The 19,322-nt window shown below is 48.1% G+C and overlaps 1 protein-coding gene across 1 annotated transcript in view; it reads right to left on the bottom strand.

Annotated features, from left to right (window-relative positions):
* Positions 1-13,940, bottom strand: part of PRPF39 (pre-mRNA processing factor 39) — a 61,065-nt gene extending 47,125 nt beyond the window's left edge. Inside the window, exons 1-2 of the mRNA XM_060261998.1 lie at positions 13,850-13,940; positions 2,699-3,065 (exon numbers count right to left, since the gene is read on the bottom strand). Coding sequence (XP_060117981.1) covers positions 2,699-3,028 — 330 coding nt within the window. The 5' untranslated portion in view covers positions 3,029-3,065; positions 13,850-13,940. The remainder of the gene's footprint in view (positions 1-2,698; positions 3,066-13,849) is intronic.
* Between the last annotated feature and the right edge of the window lie 5,382 nt (positions 13,941-19,322).

Raw genomic sequence — 19,322 nt, 5'->3', positions numbered from 1 at the left:
TTGAAAGGGCAGCTGCTGTGAGAGTCCTCTCAGCCCCACCCACCTCACACGGTGCCTGCTGTGTGGGGAGAAGATATAGGAGATTGTAAGGCGCTCTGAGTCTCTGCTTCAGAGAGAAGGGCGGGGTATAAATCTGCAGTCGTCTTCTTCTGCGTTGTGATCTCTTCGGTACGTTTCACTTCATCTCTTCCATCCAGATTTGGGCCAACAGATGGCTTGCAGTCAGAAATTCAGAAAGTTTAATTAGCATTCTCCACACAAGAATGCTAAAAAAAATAATAATAATAACTGGGCCACCAGTTAAAACAAATACCAGAAGAACAGATAAGAGAAGAAAATGCAGCCCCACCTCTCCAGCTGCAGTGGGAGAGCTAATGCTGAGGCAGATGCATGCAGCTCAACAGGTAACAAACAAGGCTGACGTTACAAGCCTGCAGGTCTGAAGAAAGTCCCAGAGCAAGTCGGCCTGACCAGGACATGGTTCTCTGGCAGGGACAACCAGACTTTCGTCTTTTCTGCAGACCTCACAAAAAACCATCAACTGAAAATACAGCTGAAGACCCCAAGATCTCTCTCTTGGTCAGTCTCTGCCAGTTCACACCCCATCAGCTTGTATTCGTAGCTGGGATTCCTGGCCCCAATGTGCATTACTTTGCACTCGGCCACATTAAGGTGTTTGTTATTTATTCGGAGCTGCATATCAATAACCCACCTGTGATTCAGTGGGGACTTGATTTTACAGAAAGGAATGTTCCTTCTCAATGCACACTATCTTAGATATTGGTCCTTTTTTTTTGGTATATTATGTATTGAGGTTATGACGTCATGTTTTCTGCTATGGTGTTCAAGGACTAAGGTTTAATAAATAGGCATTAGTGTGAAGCGACTATCCTGTTTGTCTCCTGCTTTGGGGTGATTCAGTCTCTCACCAGTCCAATCCAGCCACAGAAGTCTGTGAGGTCTGGGGGGTCTAAAGCAGTTTCTTGAGCACCAGAATTCCTTAACAGTCTTCCAGATCACAGGCTAACACTAACTACTACAATATGTTGGCTCTCCTTCAGTTTAAAAAAAAAAAAAGCAAGCCCCAAACACAAAACCTTCTTTAAAATATTTTAGTCCAAGAGCACGCAAAATCAGGGTTTTCCACTTGCCACTTGCACTAATGAGGATTTTAAAAAATGACAAATTAACATTTTCAAAACACTGGCTAAATAATGAATCATCTCCCCAAAAAGGAACAGTAAGTATAAATTGTTTTTAATCCGATTTCACACTATATCAAGATGCTAAATGTAAAACACAAAATTCTAAAGTCATTGTAGCTCTTAAAATCTACTTTAGCTGCCTGTTGCCAACTCTCTGTGATGATATGGACAGCTACTGGAACTCACCAACCAAAAGAAAGTGGAAAAGAAATACATGCCAGAGAAATCTTGTGCTTCTGTGTCTGTAGGAGATCTACTAGCCTACCCTGAAGTTGTCAGGAGAATGTGAGAACAGTGTTTCTTTAATACTGCGTGGACCGCAGATCAATCGGCAGTATTTCAAGCTTCATAACCCACGGGGCTTTTTTTGTAGCAGGAACTCCTTTGCATATTAGCCCACTCATCCCTGATGTAGCCAATCCTCTAAGAGCTTACAGAAGGCCCTGTACAAAGAGCCCTGTAAGCTCCAGGATGATTAGCTACATCAGGGATGTGTGGCCTAGTATGCAAAAGAGTTCCTGCTACAAAAAGAGCCCTGATAACCCATAACACTGGCAACCCCCGTCCCCAAATAAAATCTGGTCCGCGCAGCTCCCATTCTCCCTCTCCAACCCCTTCCTACAGCCCAGGCATCCTGAAAAAAGTTGAATGGATGGGAATGGAAGAAAGACAGACTAGAAAGAACCATAACAGCTCTGTTCTCAGTAGCAACTACAGTTCCTGACCGTTCCTGTGGCCACAGGCAACCTTTGAATTAGCAGCCATCTGGGACTGACCAGCTGTGGAAAACAGCCTTCTTATCGCACTTTGAGCATGACAATTTAGACCAGCAAGGATACCCCAAGATGAGAGGTCTTCCCAATGCTGGCTTCCGAAGTTTACAAGATGATGCCTGGGATGGAGAAAGTAGAGAAAGAAGTCCTTTTCTCCCTTTCTCACAATACAAGAACTCGTGGGCATTCGATGAAATTGCTGAGCAGACAGGTTAAAATGGATAAAAGGAAGTACTTCTTCACCCAAAGGGTGATTAACATGTGGAATTCACTGCCACAGGAGGTGGTGGCGGCCACAAGCATAGCCACCTTCAAGAGGGGGTTAGATAAAAATATGGCGCAGAGGTCCATCAGTGGCTATTAGCCACAGTGTGTGTGTATATATTTTGGCCACTATGTGACACAGAGTGTTGGACTGGATGGGCCATTGGCCTGATCCAACATGGCTTCTCTTATGTTCTTATGACAACACTTCTTCCTTTCGTGGTTCAAACCCCCCCCCCCCTGAAGTGCCATCTGAGCAGATGACAAGTAGGAGGTAACTTTAATCAAAATTTAACATTCTTTATTTTAAATTTGGGAGGGGGGGAGGGTCTTTAAAAAATGGGGATAGTCTTCCCTGTGGCAAGAAAGGGAGAGAATGACAAAGGTAGAGCTTAACACACCAACGCAGTAGCTCCCGGCGTTAAGCACTAGAGAGAGAAACCCACAGCCACTCACCTCCTGTTCTACGTACTGCAGCAGATAGACCCAGCCTGTGAAATCCTGCGGGTTTGTCTCCACAACCTTCCAGAACTTCTCAAACTCAGGAGGGAACGAAGGCTCAGGATCAGGAGACTTTGCAGCCTCCGTCTCTGCCATTTCGCTGTCTTGGGGTTTCTCTTCCTGGGGAGGGATCCCAGGAGAGTTGTCGGGGGACTGCTCCATCTCCGTGACGCTCATGATTTCTGTGCTGAAGTCCGCCATCTGCTCGCTCTTGGCTTCGGTGGCCTTGCCCATGCTCTCGCTTTTCACGCCGCTCTCGTCCTCCTGGTGATCCTCACTCTGCATAGCGACTGAAGCTGCTCTCGTGCGGTTAGAAAACAGCCTGTGGGAGGAGAAGAGAATCACCGAGTGCTGGGACAGGATTCCCAAACCAAGGGCACCTGACCACGTCTGAGCAGCAGGCAGAGGAGGACAAAGAAGAGAAAGAGAAGAAGAAACTGGATCTATAGCCCACCCTTCACTCAAGAGTACCTTACTGTCAAGCAATGTTAAACTTTCCTCTAATAGATTTCAGGTTTTCACGGCTGGTAACATCATTAGGGTTTGTAGAATCTTTCGGGATCAAGTGCCGTGTTCTACTGGAGAAAGTTTTCCTTCCAGGCGTTTCATTCTCAGCTGCGGAGAACGCCACTGAGGATGTTCTCCGCAGCTGAGAACGAAACGTCTGGAAGGAAAACTTTCTCCAGTAGAACACGGCACTTGATCCCGAAAGATTCTACAAACCCTAATTTCCTCTAATAGCATAATGTTAACTGAATGTAACTGCAATGCTCTATAAATGTTACTAACCCCGAACTAAGCTGGGCACATCAAAGTAGAAAATAGCCGTTGCCTCCTCACTCACTTTTACTAACAAATGCAGGAATTTGCTCTTTGAAGATTAGGGCCTCCAGGGACAGGTTCTCAAGCCTGGTCCCAGGAAAAGAAACCACAGGAGAGATAAGAAAGTTACCTTGTGAAGATTCACACATGAATACAGCATTGTTTAGAAATTGTGGCTTTGTTTAGAGAACCTTTGATGTGCCATCTTTAAGTATGCTCTCCACTGTTACTGTGTATCAGTTCCAATACCTAGCTCACTAAAAGCATATGGGTTATCAATAAACCATACTTCGTTTCAACTCAAGGACTGGTTACTTTGAAATCTGCTTGCTTGACACTTACACTCACCCTCCTTTCCTCTTCCCACCACAGACACCCTGTGAGGCAGGTGGGGCTGAGAGAGATCTTTTGAGAACTGCTCTTGAGAGGACAGCTCTGCGAGAACTGTGACTGACCCACGATCACCCAGCAGCTGCAGGTGGAGGAGTGGGGAATCAACCCCGGTTCTCCAGATTAGAGTCTGCCACTCTTAACCTCTACAGCAAACTGGATCTCCCAGGAGGGTCTCCAAAGAGGAACAACAACAACATAGGCTGAAAGGGACTTGCTGCAGGTTTCCTTGCACATTACAGCGGGTGTGAACAGTTTGGTTTCTTTGCTTTGTTTTATCAAATTTATATCCTGCCCTCCCCCAATGGGCTCAGGGCGGCTAACAACAACAAATTAAACCACGTGAACATTAAAAACAAAATACATAATTAAAAGCATTCGTGCAATTTACGATCCAAGAAACAAGATGCGCATTTCTAATTTCTCTGATGTTCTTGTTTCAATTATAAAATTCAGTGGGATTGTCGGTGCCGCGGAGTAACAGCTACCTCCCTGCAACCGTTAAAGCGGCCCCGTGGCGCAGAGTGGTAAAGCAGCAGAACTGCAGTACTGCGGTCTGAACTCTCTGCTCCCGACCTGAGTTCGATTCCGGCAGAAGCTGGTTCAGGTAGCCGGCCCAAGGTTGACTCAGCCTTCCATCCTTCCGAGGTCGGTCAAATGAGGACCCAGCTTGCTGGGGGGAAAGTGTAAAAGACTGGGGAGGGCAATGACAAACCACCCCGTAAAAAGTCTGCCATGAAAACGTTGTGAAAGCAACGTCACCCCAGAGTTGGAAACGACTGGTGCTTGCACAGGGGGCTTTTTCCTTTTTCAACCCTTAAAAGTGAGTTTAAATAATTCGGTTTTACAGGCCCTGCGGAACTGTGGCAGGTCCAAATATAAGACCAAATACCATACGTCTAAAACCATCTACCTGTCCTGCAACTAACCTGCTCTAATTCATGAGGACAACGGAGACCTGGATTCAAATCTTCACTCGGTCATAAAGCTCACTGGCTAGCTCCCCTCTCTCACCCTACCCCGACTTTGGTGAAAGTAAAATGGAAGCAAGGAGAGCCAGCTACACTGCCCTGAGATCCTTGGAGGCAGGGTGGAATAAAAACATGAGTCAGATCTCACAATGAACAGATTTAATTGTGCCCCCAGGGAAGGCACATATGTGATGCCAAGAGAACAACGCAGGTCTTAGCAAAGGGGTTCTCGACAAAGATCAGAAACAGTTTAGAGTCCACATCTTAAAAAAGGTTTTTAATGTTCAAAACTCAGCAGGCAAACGTTAGCGTTCTGTGCCTCCCAGGGTTCTTGGGGCTCGTCCCACTCTGCTCTGGAGGTTTCCAAACAGAAGCTGGATGCCATCTGATAGCCATGCTGATCCTGTGGACTTAGGCAGAGCATGAGAAGGAGGGGGCAGGAAGGGCTGCATCGGGGCTTAGTTCTTGTGGCCCTTTCTAAGATGCCCAGGGAAATGCTGGTCGCCACTCTGGGGCCGGGAAGCAATTTTTCTCCAGCCCAGTTTGGCAAGGGATATATATATACATGAACCTATGAAGCCGCCTTCTACTGAATCAGACCCTGGGTCCATCAAAGTCAGTCTTGTCTACTCAGACTGGCAGTGGCTCTCCAGGGTCCCAAGCTGAGTAAGTAAGTAAAATTTTATTTGTATCCCGCCCTCCCCCGCCAAGCAGGCTCAGGGCGGCTAACAACATCCAAAATAAACAATACATTAATAAAACGTTAGATTAATCTTAAAACCAATCAATACTTAGTTAAAAACATTACTAAATCTGACAATATTAGGTCTGACAGTATTACGTCTGACAGTAACATTATTATTTGATGCTATGCCTGTCAGTTGGTATAGTGATGGTATAGGCAGCTGAGGTTTTTCACACCTATTTGCCTGGACCCTTTTGAGTTGGAGATGCCGGGGATTGAACCTGGGACCTTCTGCTTACCAAGCAGGTGCTCTACCACTGAGCCACCGTCCCTCCCAAATCTTCCTGGATCCTGGAGATTTTTTTTACCATCTTCTGGGCATAGAGTAGGGTCACTGGGATTGGGGGGGGAGGAGGTATTTGTGAGTTCCCACCCCACGGAGGAATCCCCATTTGGGCCATCCAAGAAAAGGGGCAAACTGTTCTCCACTCTTCCATTTTATACCCACAACAACCTTGTGAGGTAGGGTAGACCTGTAGTGTGTGAAGTCACACAACCAGCTTCCATGGCAAAGTAGAGCCCAAATCCCAGCCCAACACTCTAACCACCACACCACACCAGATGGTTACTGGAGAGCCAGTTTGGTGTAGTGGTTAAGTGCACAGATTCTTATCTGGGAGAACCGGGTTTGATTCCCCCCTCCTCCACTTGCAGTTGCTGGAATGGCCTTGGGTCAGCCAGAGCTCTCTTATCTGGGAGAACCGGGTTTGATTCCCCACTCCTCCACTTGCAGCTGCTGGAATGGCTTTGGGTCAGCCAGAGCTCTCTTATCTGGGAGAACCGGGTTTGATTCCCCACTCCTCCACTTGCACCTGCTGGAATGGCCTTGGGTCAGCCAGAGCTCTCTTATCTGGGAGAACCGGGTTTGATTCCCCCCTCCTCCACTTGCACCTGCTGAAATGGCCTTGGGTCAGCCAGAGCTCTCTAATCTGGGAGAAGCAGGTTTGATTCCCCACTCCTCCACTTGCACCTGCTGGAATGGCCTTGGGTCAGCCAGAGCTCTCTTATCTGGGAGAACCGGGTTTGATTCCCCACTCCTCCACTTGCAGCTGCTGGAATGGCCTTGGGTCAGCCAGAGCTCTCTTATCTGGGAGAACCGGGTTTGATTCCCCACTCCTCCACTTGCACCTGCTAGCATGGCCTTGGGTCAGCCATAGCTCTCTTATCTGGGAGAACCGGGTTTCATTCCCCACTCCTCCTCCACTTGCACCTGCTGGAATGGCCTTGGGTCAGCCATAGCTCTGGTAGAGGTTGTCCTTGAAAGGGCAGCTGCTGTGAGAGCCCTCTCCAGCCCCACCCACCTCACAGGGTGTCTGTTGTTGGGAAGGAAGGTAAAGGAGACTGTGAGCCGCTCTGAGACTCTTCAGAGTGGAGGGCGGAATATAAATCCAACATCTTCATCTTCTACTGTATCAGGAAACCAGTTTTGCAGTACAGAAAATGAAAATGCTTTATTTGGACAGAAACAATCTCATCCAGACACAACCAACGTTCCCTCTAAGCTGCAGATTCTTGTGAGCAAAAATTCTACTTTGTAAGCTACTGATATTTAAAGTTGTGAGCTACTGGCATTAAAGTTGTGGGCTACTGCATAAATTAGCATGCTCTGAGGTAAGACAAAAATATGTAAGCTGGAGACTAAAAATCTGTGAGCTAGCTCACGCTATCTCGGCTTAGAGGGAACACTGGACACAACAGACCAGCAGCATATTTGGGAATTCAGTTAAATTATTTTAACATTACTGTAATATCAAACCCACTATAGCATATCGTTGCCAAAAATATTTACATCAAAATAAGAAGTAAATATTATTTCATACAACTCATTTTGTGTTTGGGGGAAAGATATTCCAAAAGATGTGTGTGTTTATATATGTCTTATGAATTCTCCAAAAATTTCCATTGAAAAGGAAAAGAACAGCCGGGAAGCGGGGGGGACCAGTATTTTTCCAATTTTTCCACATAAAACTCAGCTCCCTGTAACTCTAAATAACTTTGAACACAAGTCAGCAAAGAGCGGATAATTCCTATCAACCACCAAGGATTGCAAGACAGAAGTAGATCCTTTTACCCACCCCTGCTAGAATCCCACTAGCTAAAGCAGCCCAAATGCTCCCAATACTCACCTTGGGGGGGGGGGGTGGCAATCCAACTTTCTGGACTGATCTTTCCAGGTGGAAAGGTCCTCTAAACCCCAAATCTTCAAAGCCAAGGCAGCTTTTATAGCAAACTACGACACAGAAGAGAAGGCAATGGGCTTCTCGCAACCTGCAATTAGGGAGTGTTGCAAGGCCCACTCCACCCCACCCCTAAGGGTCAGGCATAATTCCTGTGATGATCCCCAGCTCCACAGGACCAAAGGCTCCAGGAAAGCTTGGTCTACATCATTTTCGTGAAGCCTAGGCAACAGAGTGTCAACCCTCCCACACTGCCTTCTGAAGCCACTAACTTATAATCAAGATTCAAGATCAATTCAAACACCCCTATAATTGAGACAGCAAAGTCACCCGTATTTGCCAGCACAGGAAACACAGCCCAAACAATGCTTTCAAAACAAAAAGAAAAAACACTGGTTTCACAATTTCTGCAGAGATGAAAAGGTGGTTCTCAGGCAAGGCAAGCCATTTCATTAAAAACGCCAGCATCCTGTCTTACACAGTTCCTCTGGAAGGCCAACAACAGGGCAGAGATGCCGAGGCCTTCATAAGAACATCAGAAGAGCCCTGCTGGGTCAGACCAGGGAGGGTCCATCTAGTCCAGCCTCCTGTCTCACACAGGGGCCAGCCAGTTCCTCTGTAGAGCCAACCACAGGGCAGAGAGGCCGAGGCCTTCCCCTGAGAAGAACATCAGAAGAGCCCTGCTGGGTCAGACCAGGGCGGGTCCATCTAGTCCAGCCTCCTGTCTCACACAATGGCCAACCAGTTCCTCTGCAGGGCCAACAACAGGGCAGAGAAGCCGAGGCCTTCATAAGAACATCAGAAGAGCCCTGCTGGGTCAGACCAGGGCGGGTCCATCTAGTCCAGCCTCCTGTCTCCCACAGTGGCCAACCAGTTCCTTTGGAGAGCCAACAACAGGGCAGAGAGGCCGAGGCCTTCATAAGAACATCAGAAGAGTCCTGCTGGGTCAGACCAGGGAGGTTCCATCTAGTCCAGCCTCCTATCTCACGCAGAGGCCAACCAGTTACACTAGAGGGTCAACAACAGGGCAGAGAGGCTGAGGCTTTCCCTGATGTTGCCTCCTGGTACTGGTGTTCAGACATTACCTTCCTCTGAATGCAGAGGTTCCCTTTAGTCACCCTGGCTAATAGTCACTGACAGAGCTATCCTTTTCTCACAATACAAGAATGCGTGGACATTCAATGAAATGGCTGAGCAGTCGGGTTAGAACGGATAAAAGGAAGTCCTTCTTCATTCAAAGAGAGATTAACACATGGAATTCACTGCCACAGGAGGTGGTGGCAGCTACAAGCATAGACTGCTTCAAGAGGGGACTGGATAAACATATGGAGCAAAGGTCTATCAGTGGATATTAACCACAGGTAAAGATGGAACTCTCTGTCTGGGGCAGTGATCTATTCTTGGTGCTTGGGGCAGGGGGACAGTGTAAGGACTTCTAGTGTCCTGGCCCCACTCGTGGACCTCCTGATGGCACTTGTTTTTTTGGCCACTGTGTGACACGGAGTGTTGGACTAGATGCGCCACTGGCCTGATCCAACATGACTTCTCTTGTGTCTTATGTTCTCTGTCCAAACCCCTTTTAAAGCTGTCTATTCCTGTGGCCATCAGTACATCCTCCAGCAGGAAATTCCACAATCTATTTGATTGTTGTTCAAAGAAGTATTTCCTTTTGTCCTGAATCTACTGCTCATCAGCATCGCTAGATGTCCTTGAGTTCTAATATTTGGGGAGAGGGAGAAAAAGTTCTTTGTCCACTCTCTACCCCATGCATAATTTTAAAACCTATTCCCCCACGCAGTCATCTCTCTCCTAAACTGAAAATCTCAAGATGCTTCAAACATATGAACATATGAAGCTGCCTTATACTGAATCAGACCTTTGGTCCATCAAAGTCAGTATTGTCTTCTCAGACTGGCAGCGGCTCTCCAGGGTCTCAAGCTGAGGTTTTTCACACCTATTTGCCTGGACCCTTTTTTGGAGATGCCAGGGATTGAACCTGGGACCTTCTGCTTCCCAAGCAGATAATCTACCACTGAGCCACCGTCCCTTTCCTGATCCTCTGTGAACTGTAGGGAACTGCTCCCCTACAGTTCCAGATAATTTAAGAATCAAATAGCACCAGCACTCAAAACAATCCTTGTGAGACTGCACTGCTTACTCCCCTCAACTCAAAGAACTGTCCATTCATTCCTAATATTTACTTCCTGTCGTTTAACCAGTTTATAATCCATAAGAGGACCTAGTCTCTTATCACATGATTTCTTACTCAGAAGTCTTTGAAGAAGAAGATGATGATGATATTGGATTTATATCCCACCCTCCACTCCGAAGAGTCTCAGAGCAGCTCACAATCTCCTTTCCCTTCCTCCCCCCCAACAGACACCCTGCAAGGTGGGTGGGGCTGGAGAGGGCTCTCCCAGCAGCTGCCCTTTCAAGGACAACCTCTGCCAGAGCTATGGCTGACCCAAGGCCATGCCAGCAGCTGCAAGTGGAGGAGTGGGGAATCAGACCCGGTTCTCCCAGATAAGAGTCCGCACACTTAACCACTACACCAAACTGGCTCTCTTGGTGAGGTACCTTGCCAGTGGCCTTCTGAAAGGCCTACTGGCAACTCCAAAAGGTTGGTGAGGCAGGACTCTTGCTCTGCAGAACTCCTGCTGATCTTCTGTCAACAGGCCTTGTTCCGCTAATAATTCTGTATTAAATTGTCGTATCTACTAATTTGCCTGAGACAGACTGGCCTGAAATTTCCTGGTTTCCTTCTGGACTCATTTTCAAAGATCAGTGTAACTTTCACTACTCTTCAGTCTCCTGGTATAGCAGTTGATTATAGTGACAAGTTACATATACAGCTCATAGATGAAGAAGGGGAGTCGTATTAGTCTGTCTGCAGCAGCAGAAAAGGGCAAGAGTTCAGTAGCACCTTTAAGACTAACAACATTTGTGGTAGGGTATGAGCTTTTATGAGTCACTGCTCACTTCTTCAGATACCTGAAGGAATATATAGGTCTGTAGCTCAACCATGTCACATTTGAGCTCCCTAAGAACTCTCAGGTGTATGCCATCAGGATCTGGAAACTTTTTTTTTAAGTTTCCCCAACAGGTCTAGAACTTCATATCTTGACACCTCCATCAGACTGAATTTTTCAGACTCCTTTCCTAGAAATAGTGGCTGGAGCATGGATTCACTTTCCAGAGAGGGAGGGAGGGAGGGAGGGAGGGAGGGAGGGAGGGAGGGAGGAAGGAAAGAAAGAAAGAAAGAAAGAAAGAAAGAAAGAAAGAAAGAAAGAAAGAAAGAAAGAAAGAAAGAAAGAAAGAAAGAAAGAAAGAAAGAAAGAAAGAAAGAAAGAAAGAAAGAAAGAAAGAAAGAAAGAGGAGGTGAGGGGGAATTGCTTCTCTGCTATCTCCCTGTCTTCCTTTAACAATTCTTTTATTCCTTGGTTATCTCAAGGTCCAACTCCTTCTCTGGCTTTTTCCCCACTCCAGATATATTTAAATAAATGTTTGTTGTCTTGATCCTTTCAGCTCTCTGCTCCTCAAATTCTTTCACCATGCACTGTACTCTCTTCTTCAGGGCAGATGTTCCATTCTTTTAGAAGAAGCCTTTTTGCTTTTTATCATTTCATTGTCTTGGGTTATTTAACATAAGGGCATTCTTTTAGATTCGTCTGTAACTTCCTTAACCAAGGGAATGCATTTTATCTGGGTTTCCTTCTCCCTTTTTCCCCTTTGTTTCCTTCTGCAACTTGAAATCAGCCTCAAGGGTTTGATCAGGCAAGTGAGAGGACCCTCCCACTTTTAAATAACTCACAGGCTACAGTACTTCCACCAATAAGGTATCTGCTGGGGAGTTCATTGCCCTCATTAGGTTATTTGTGTCTATACTCTTCAATGAGTAAAGTGACCCCTCCCTAGCCTGCCCGCTGAGCTTATCCCCAGAGATGACCACAACCTATTTTTTCCACCATTCAACTATGTTTCTGAGATACTGGCTATGGTTCAGTTCTCATTTAGCACCAGGCACTCCAGGCCACGCAGCTTGGATAGGAGGCTTGGAGGATTGCCATGCGGACACTGATAACACCTTCATGAGTCACTGATCTGAATAAAAACTCCTCCCCGCCTTAACTGTTGTTAGTGTTCAGTTTGCTCCAGGGTTCTTGCTTTTTCCTACCACTGCTGCAGGCAGACTAACACTCATCCTGCTCTACACTGGATCTATATGTATATTCTTCAGACATCTCTTTTTGCCACCTTCTGAGCATGGAGCAGGGGTCACTGGGGGCATTTGTATGTGTGTGAGTTTTCTGCATTGTGCAGGGGGCTGGACTAGATGACCCTGGAGGTCCCTTCCAACTCTATGATTCTATGAAACTTCAGGAGGTGGTGGGCTCTCCTTCCTTGGATGTTTTTAAGCAGAGGCTAGATGGCCATCTGACAACAGTGAATTTAGGGGGAGGTAATTGTGGGTTTTCTGCATTGTGCAGGGAGCTGGACTAGATGACCCTGGAGGTCCCTTCCAACTCTATGATTCTATGAAACTTCAGGAGGTGGTGGGCTCTCCTTCCTTGGAGGTTTTTAAGCAGAGGCTAGATGGCCATCTGACAGCAATGCAGATCCTGTGAATTTAGGGGGAGGTAATTGTGGGTTTTCTGCATTGTGCAGGGGGCTGGACTCGATGACCCTGGAGGTCCCTTCCAACTCTAGGATTCTAGATTCTTCAGGAGGTGGTGGGCTCTCCTTCCTTGGAGGTTTTTAAGCAGAGGCTAGATGGCCATCTGACAACAGTGAATTTAGGGGGAGGTAATTGTGGGTTTTCTGCATTGTGCAGGGAGCTGGACTTGATGACCCTGGAGGTCCCTTCCAACTCTAGGATTCTAGATTCTTCAGGAGGTGGTGGGCTCTCCTTCCTTGGGGGTCTCTAAACAGAGGCTAGATGGCCATCTGACAGCAATGAGGATTCTGTGAATTTAGGGGGAGGTGTTTGTGGGTTTTCTGCATTGTGCAGGGGGTTGGACTAGATTACCCTGGGGGTCCCTTTCAACACTAGGATTCTATGGTTCTATGACTGCTAGAGCAGTTCCTCAGAGGAACAGGCTGTCTCGGGAGGTGGTGGGCTCTCCTTCCTTGGAGGTTTTTAAGCAGAGGCTAGATGGCCATCTGACAACAGTGAATTTAGGGGGAGGTAATTGTGGGTTTTCTGCATTGTGCAGGGAGCTGGACTAGATGACCCTGGAGGTCCCTTCGAACTCTAGGATTCTAGGATTCTTCAGGAGGTGGCGGGCTCTCCTTCCTTGGAGGTTTCTAAACAGAGGCTAGATGGCCACCTGACAGCAATGAAGATCCTGTGAATTTAGGGGGAGGTGTTTGTGGGTTTTCTGCATTGTGCAGGGGGTTGGGCCAGATGACCCTGGAGGTCCCTTCCAACTCTAGGATTCTATGACTGTTAGAGCAGTTCCTCAGTGGAACAGGCTTCCTCCTTGGGAGGTGGTGGGCTCTCCTTCCTTGGAGGTTTTTCAACAGAGGCTAGATGGCCATCTGACAGCAATGAGGATCCTGTGAATTTAGGGGGAGGTGTTTGTGAGTTCCCTGCATTGTGCAGGGGGTTGGACTAGATGACTCTGGAGGTCCCTTCCAACTCTAGGATTCTATGACTGTTAGAGGGGTTCCTCAGTGGAACACGCTTCCTCCTTGGGAGGTGGTGGGCTCTCCTTCCTTGCAGGTTTTGAAACAGAGCCTGGATGATCACCTAACAGCAATGAGGCTCCTGTGAATTCGTGCAGGGGGCGGACTGGATGCCCCCGGAGGTGCCCTCCCCTCTCCCTTCCTGCCGCACCCCTCCCCCCACGGGCACGAGGCGAGGCCGCCGCGCATGCGCCCCGGAGGGACGGGGAGGGGGCGGGGCCGCAGGAATCCCTCGCGGGGAAGGGGGAGGGGTGCTCTCACCGCGGCCCGCTCCTTTCGCCCCCTTCCCGAGGGAGGGTCTCTCTTCCTCGCCTACCTGCCGCGCGCTCTCTGCCATCGGGCCCGTCCGCCACACACCGACGCAGCTCCCGCTCTCCGCGAGACTGACTGCGCAGGCGCCCAAGGCCCGAAGCCTTTCCCTCAGCCGGCCACCTGACCTGCGCAGGCGCACGAGCCGCTCCTGTCGTTACGAGCGCCCTGGGGAGAGGGGCGGGGATCTCGGAAAGCGCATGCGCCTCAGTGACCCGAGCCGCGCGTCCACCAATCCCGCCCTCTCTCTTCAACGTGACCAGGCGCGTCACGTCTCCCCTGCTGGCCCCGCCCCGCCGTCCCCAGGCTCCGCCCCCAAATTGCAAGGTGTTTTCCCGCCACGAGTTGCAAGACAGACTCTGGAGCCGGGGGTCGGACTGCGGCTGGGAGCCACTGGTGTAGGGTTGCCAATCCCCCGGTTTGGAGCCCCCCGCTTCTGGGTCGTTAGAAAGTAGGGGGAGGGGAGGGAAATGTCTGCTGGGCACTCTATCATTATTCCCTATGGAGATTTATCCCCATAGAAAATCATGGAGAATTGATCCGCGGGTATCTGGGGCTCTGGGAGGGCTGTTATTTGGGGGTAGAGGCACCAAATTTTCAGTATAGCATCTAGTGCCTCTCCCCAAGATAACCCCCAAGTTTCAAAAAGATTGGACCAGGGGGTCCAATTCTATGAGCCCCAAAAGAAGGTGCCCCTATCCTTCATTATTTCCTATGGAAGGAAGGCATTGAAAAGGTGTGCTGTCCCTTTAAATGTGAAGGTCAGAACTCCCTTTGGAGTTCAATGATGCTTGTCACAGCCTTGATCTTGGCCCCACCCCTAATGTCTCCTGGCTCCACCCCCAAAGCCTCCTGGCTCCACCCCCAAAGTCCCCAGATATTTCTTGAATTGGACTTGGCAACCCTACACTGGTGGCTCTTTCACACATAGTGGGTGCCTCTCCTGCCCCTGCTCCACGATGGCTGCCACGCAGAGGGTATTTCTCACTTTAAACTACTTAGAACCTTAGAGTTGGAAGGGACATCCAGGGTCATCTAGTCCAACCCCCTGCACAATGCAGGAAACTCACAAACACCTCCCCCTAAATTCACAGGATCCTCATTGCTGTCAGATGGCCATCTAGCCTCTGCTTAAAAACCTACAAGGAAGGAGAGCCCACCACCTACCAAGGAGGAAACCTGTTCCACTGAGGAATCGCTCTAACGGTCAGGAAGCTCTTCCTAACGTTGAGCTGGAAATGCTTTTAATTTCAACCCATTGGTTCTGGTCTTACCTTCTGGGACTACAGAAAACAATTCCACACCCTCCTCTATAGGACAGCCCTTCAAGCCCTTGAAGATGGTGATCCTATCCCCTCTCAGCCGCCTCCTCTCCAGGCTAAACTTCCCCAGCTCCTTCAACCTTTTCTCATAGGCCTTGTTCTCCAGACCCCTCACCATCGTCACCCTCTTCTGGACCCATTCCAACTTGTCTATATCCTTAAAATGTGATGCCCAAAACTGAACTCAATACTCCAGGTGAAGTCTTATCAGAGGAGACTTTTTAGAGGACCTTGCCAGAGACCAGCTGGTGGCTTGGAGAATACATTTAAAGTTTCTTTCTTTTCACCTCTCCTTCCTTCCTTCTTTCCTTCCGGCTCTCAAACATCTGACGTTCATGTCTTATGACTCTCAGACATCTGACGTTTATTCCACGTGGCTCTTCCGCTAAGCAAGTTTGCCCCCCCCTCCCCGTTCTAGAGACACCTTTGGAGCAGCCGAGGAAGCTTGCAGGGAGGTTTAGCCGGATGGGAGGAATGAGTCCAGGTCGGATCTGCATCACCAGCAGCTTGCGGAACCCCTTGCCACCGGGTCCACTAAGAGAAATGTCTTTTAAAAGGCTGTGAAAGATTCATGGATGAGGCTGGCTGGCTGAGTATAAGGTTTTGTGGGCATGCATGCTTCTTAAAATACCTTTGAGACAAACTTCTTCCCCCAGCCTTAAATAGAGGTCAGAGTGGCCGAACTTGCTTAACATAAGAGCTGCATAGAATAAACGTCGGTTGTCTGAGAGCTGGAAGGAAATAGATGGGGGAGGGAGAGGTGGGGAAAAAGCAGCTGTAACTTTAAATGCATTCCCCAAGTCGCCAGCTGGCTTGGCTTGGATAACTGATTTAAAAGAGACAAATGCCTTCTCCAAGCTGGCCGACAGGGCAGTGTGGGCTTAGAGAGCCACACAATATGTGTGAAAGAGCCAACTCTGGGCTATGGCCTGGGTAACCCCACGTTCAAATCCCCAATTTGCCATGGCAGCTTGCTGGGTGACCTTGTGCCAGTCAAGCACTCTCGGCTCTAACCCACCTCACAGGGTCGTTGTGAGGATAAAATGGAAACACAATGTAAGCCACTTTGGGTCCCCAATGAAAAGGCAGATATAAAGTAAAATACAAATGAATTGTGTAATTCGCCAGTAGCTCTTCCTTTTGTCTTCTTGGTGTTCAGCTGTAATCCTGCTCTGGCACTCTAACCTTCAGCAGGAATCGTTTCAAGTCTTCTGTTTTGTGAACGTCATGGTGGCATCATCTGCATATTATAAGCTACAAGGCACTGCCTGGTCTGAAAGGACACAAATGGATGCTAGCCAGAACAAGTTTGAGCACCTAGTTTAGAGCACAACCAGTTTCTCTTCCCCTCACCCATTTACTTTCATTAAGCAAACCTGGAAGCTATACCCATCCTACTTACAGGATCATCAAGCTCCATCTACACCTAGAGTTCACCTCAGAAAGACCCATCAGGCATCTTCCAAATCATTGTCCAAATCAAGACAAATGAACAAGTTATTGTTTTGGCGGGAAACACACTTTCCGTTATAATTTCAGCACTCTGCTCCATAGTAGAGTGTGTATGTCCTGGTACCAACAGCATGCACCCCCACTTTGTATGTTTCTTCTCTTCTCCCCATGAAACCCTGGTATAAATCGATGGTGCGATCTCATTTGGAATACTGTGTACAAGTCTGGTCACTGCACCTCAGAAAGATATGATAGTATTGGAAAAAGTACAGAAAAGGGCGACTAGAATAATTCAAGGATTGGAACCCTTTCCTTATGAAGAAAGGTTAAAATGCTTGGGGCTCTTTAGCATGGAGAAAAATCGACTGCCAGGTGAGATGATAGAGGTTTACAAGATAATGTATGGGATCGAGAAGGTGGAGAAATAAGTCCTTTTTTCCCTGTCACAATACAAGATCTTGTGAGCATTCAATGAAATTGCTGAGCAGTCAGGTTAAAACAGATAAAAGGAAGTGCTTCTTCACCCAAAGGGTGATTAACATGTGGAATTCACTGCCACAGGACGTTGTTGGCGGTTACAAGCATAGCCAGCTTCAAGAGGGGATTGGATAAAAATCTGGAGCAGAGGTCCATCAGTGGCTATTAGCAATAGCTTATTGTTGGAACTCTCAGTCTGGGGCAATGATGCTCTGTATTCTTGGTAACTGCGGGGGGAGGGCACAGTGGAAGGGCTTCTAGCCCCACTTGTGGACCTCCTTGATGGCACCTGGGCTTTCTGGCCACTGTGTGAGACAGAGTGTTGGACTGGATGAGCCATTGGCCTGATCCAACAGGACTTCTCTTATGTGACACAGAGTGTTGGACTAGATGGGCCTTTGGCCTGATCCAACGTGGCTTCTCTTATGTTCTTATGTGTGACACAGAGTGTTGGACTGGATGGGCCATTGGCCTGATCCAACAGAGCTTCTCTTATGTTCTTATGTGACACAGAGTGTTGGACTGGATGGGCCATTGGCCTGATCCAACAGGGCTTCTCTTATGTGAGACAGAGTGTTGGACTGGAGGGGCACTTGGCCTGATCCAACAGGGCTTCTCTTATGTTCTTATGTGACACAGAATGTTGGACTGGATGGGCCACTGGCCTGATCCAACATGGCTTCTCTTATGTTCTTATGTGTGACACAGAGTGTTGGACTGGATGGGCCATTGGCCTGATCCAACAGAGCTTCTTTTATGTTCTTATGTGACCCAGAGTGTTGGACTGGATGGGCTATTGGCCTGATCCAACGTGGCTTCTCTTATGTTGTTATGGGACACAGAGTGTTGGACTGGATGGGCCATTGGCCTGATCCAACAGGGCTTCTCTTATGTTCTTATGTGACACAGAGTGTTGGACTGGATGGGCCATTGGCCTGATCCAACGCGGCTTCTCTTATGTTCTTATGTGTGACACAGAGTGTTGGACTGGGTGGGCCATTGGCCTGATCCAACAGGGTTCTCTTATGTTCTTATGTGACACAGAGTGTTGGACTGGATGGGCCATTGGCCTGATCCAACAGAGCTTCTCTTATGTTCTTATGTGACCCAGAGTGTTGGACTGGATGGGCTATTGGACTGATCCAACGCGGCTTCTCTTATGTTGTTATGGGACACAGAGTGTTGGACTGGAGGGGCACTTGGCCTGATTCAACAGGGCTTCTCTTATGTTCTTATGTGACACAGAATGTTGGACTGGATGGGCCACTGGCCTGATCCAACATGGCTTCTCTTATGTTCTTATGTGTGACACAGAGTGTTGGACTGGATGGGCCATTGGCCTGATCCAACAGAGCTTCTCTTATGTTCTTATGTGACCCAGACTGTTGGACTGGATGGGCTATTGGCCTGATCCAACGCGGCTTTTCTTATGTTGTTATGGGACACAGAGTGTTGGACTGGATGAGCCATTGGCCTGATCCAACAGGACTTCTCTTATGTGACACAGAGTGTTGGACTGGATGGGCCTTTGGCCTGATCCAACGTGGCTTCTCTTATGTTCTTATGTGTGACACAGAGTGTTGGACTGGATGGGCCATTGGCCTGATCCAACATGGCTTCTCTTCTGTTCTTATGTGACCCAGAGTGTTGGACTGGATGGGCCACTGGCCTGATCCAACATGGCTTCTCTTATGTTCTTATGTGACCCAGAGTGTTGGACTGGATGGGCCATTGGCCTGATCCAACAGAGCTTCTCTTATGTTCTTATGTGACACAGAGTGTTGGACTGGATGGGCCATTGGCCTGATCCAACAGGGCTTCTCTTATGTGAGACAGAGTGTTGGACTGGAGGGGCCACTGGCCTGATCCAACATGGCTTCTCTTATGTTGTTATGTCATTTTGCTGCTGCTTCCTTGGACCTACGAGATCTGGTAATTATAGCCCTTTTCCACTCAACTATTCCCACTCCTGTTTTTCTCTTAGCCAGCTTGCATGTTTTAAGTGTGTGTTTTGCCCTTTTTATTTCTCTTAATAAAAGGCCTTTCCGGTTGAACGTATGCTCGGCTTACTTTAAAAGTCCTCTTCCAGGGGGGAAATCATGGTATACCTGGGTGGAGATCCCAGTTACCCGCCTCTCAGCCTGTCTCCTTAACCCAATTCCCCCAATTAAATAGAGCGGGGTGGCCAACAGTATCTCTCCAGATGTTTTTTGCCTACAACATTGGCCA

The sequence above is a fragment of the Heteronotia binoei genome, chromosome 21, assembly GCF_032191835.1.
Source record: "Heteronotia binoei isolate CCM8104 ecotype False Entrance Well chromosome 21, APGP_CSIRO_Hbin_v1, whole genome shotgun sequence".
NCBI classification, from domain to species: Eukaryota; Metazoa; Chordata; class Lepidosauria; order Squamata; family Gekkonidae; genus Heteronotia; species Heteronotia binoei.
This window is presented reverse-complemented; position numbering and strand designations above follow the sequence as displayed.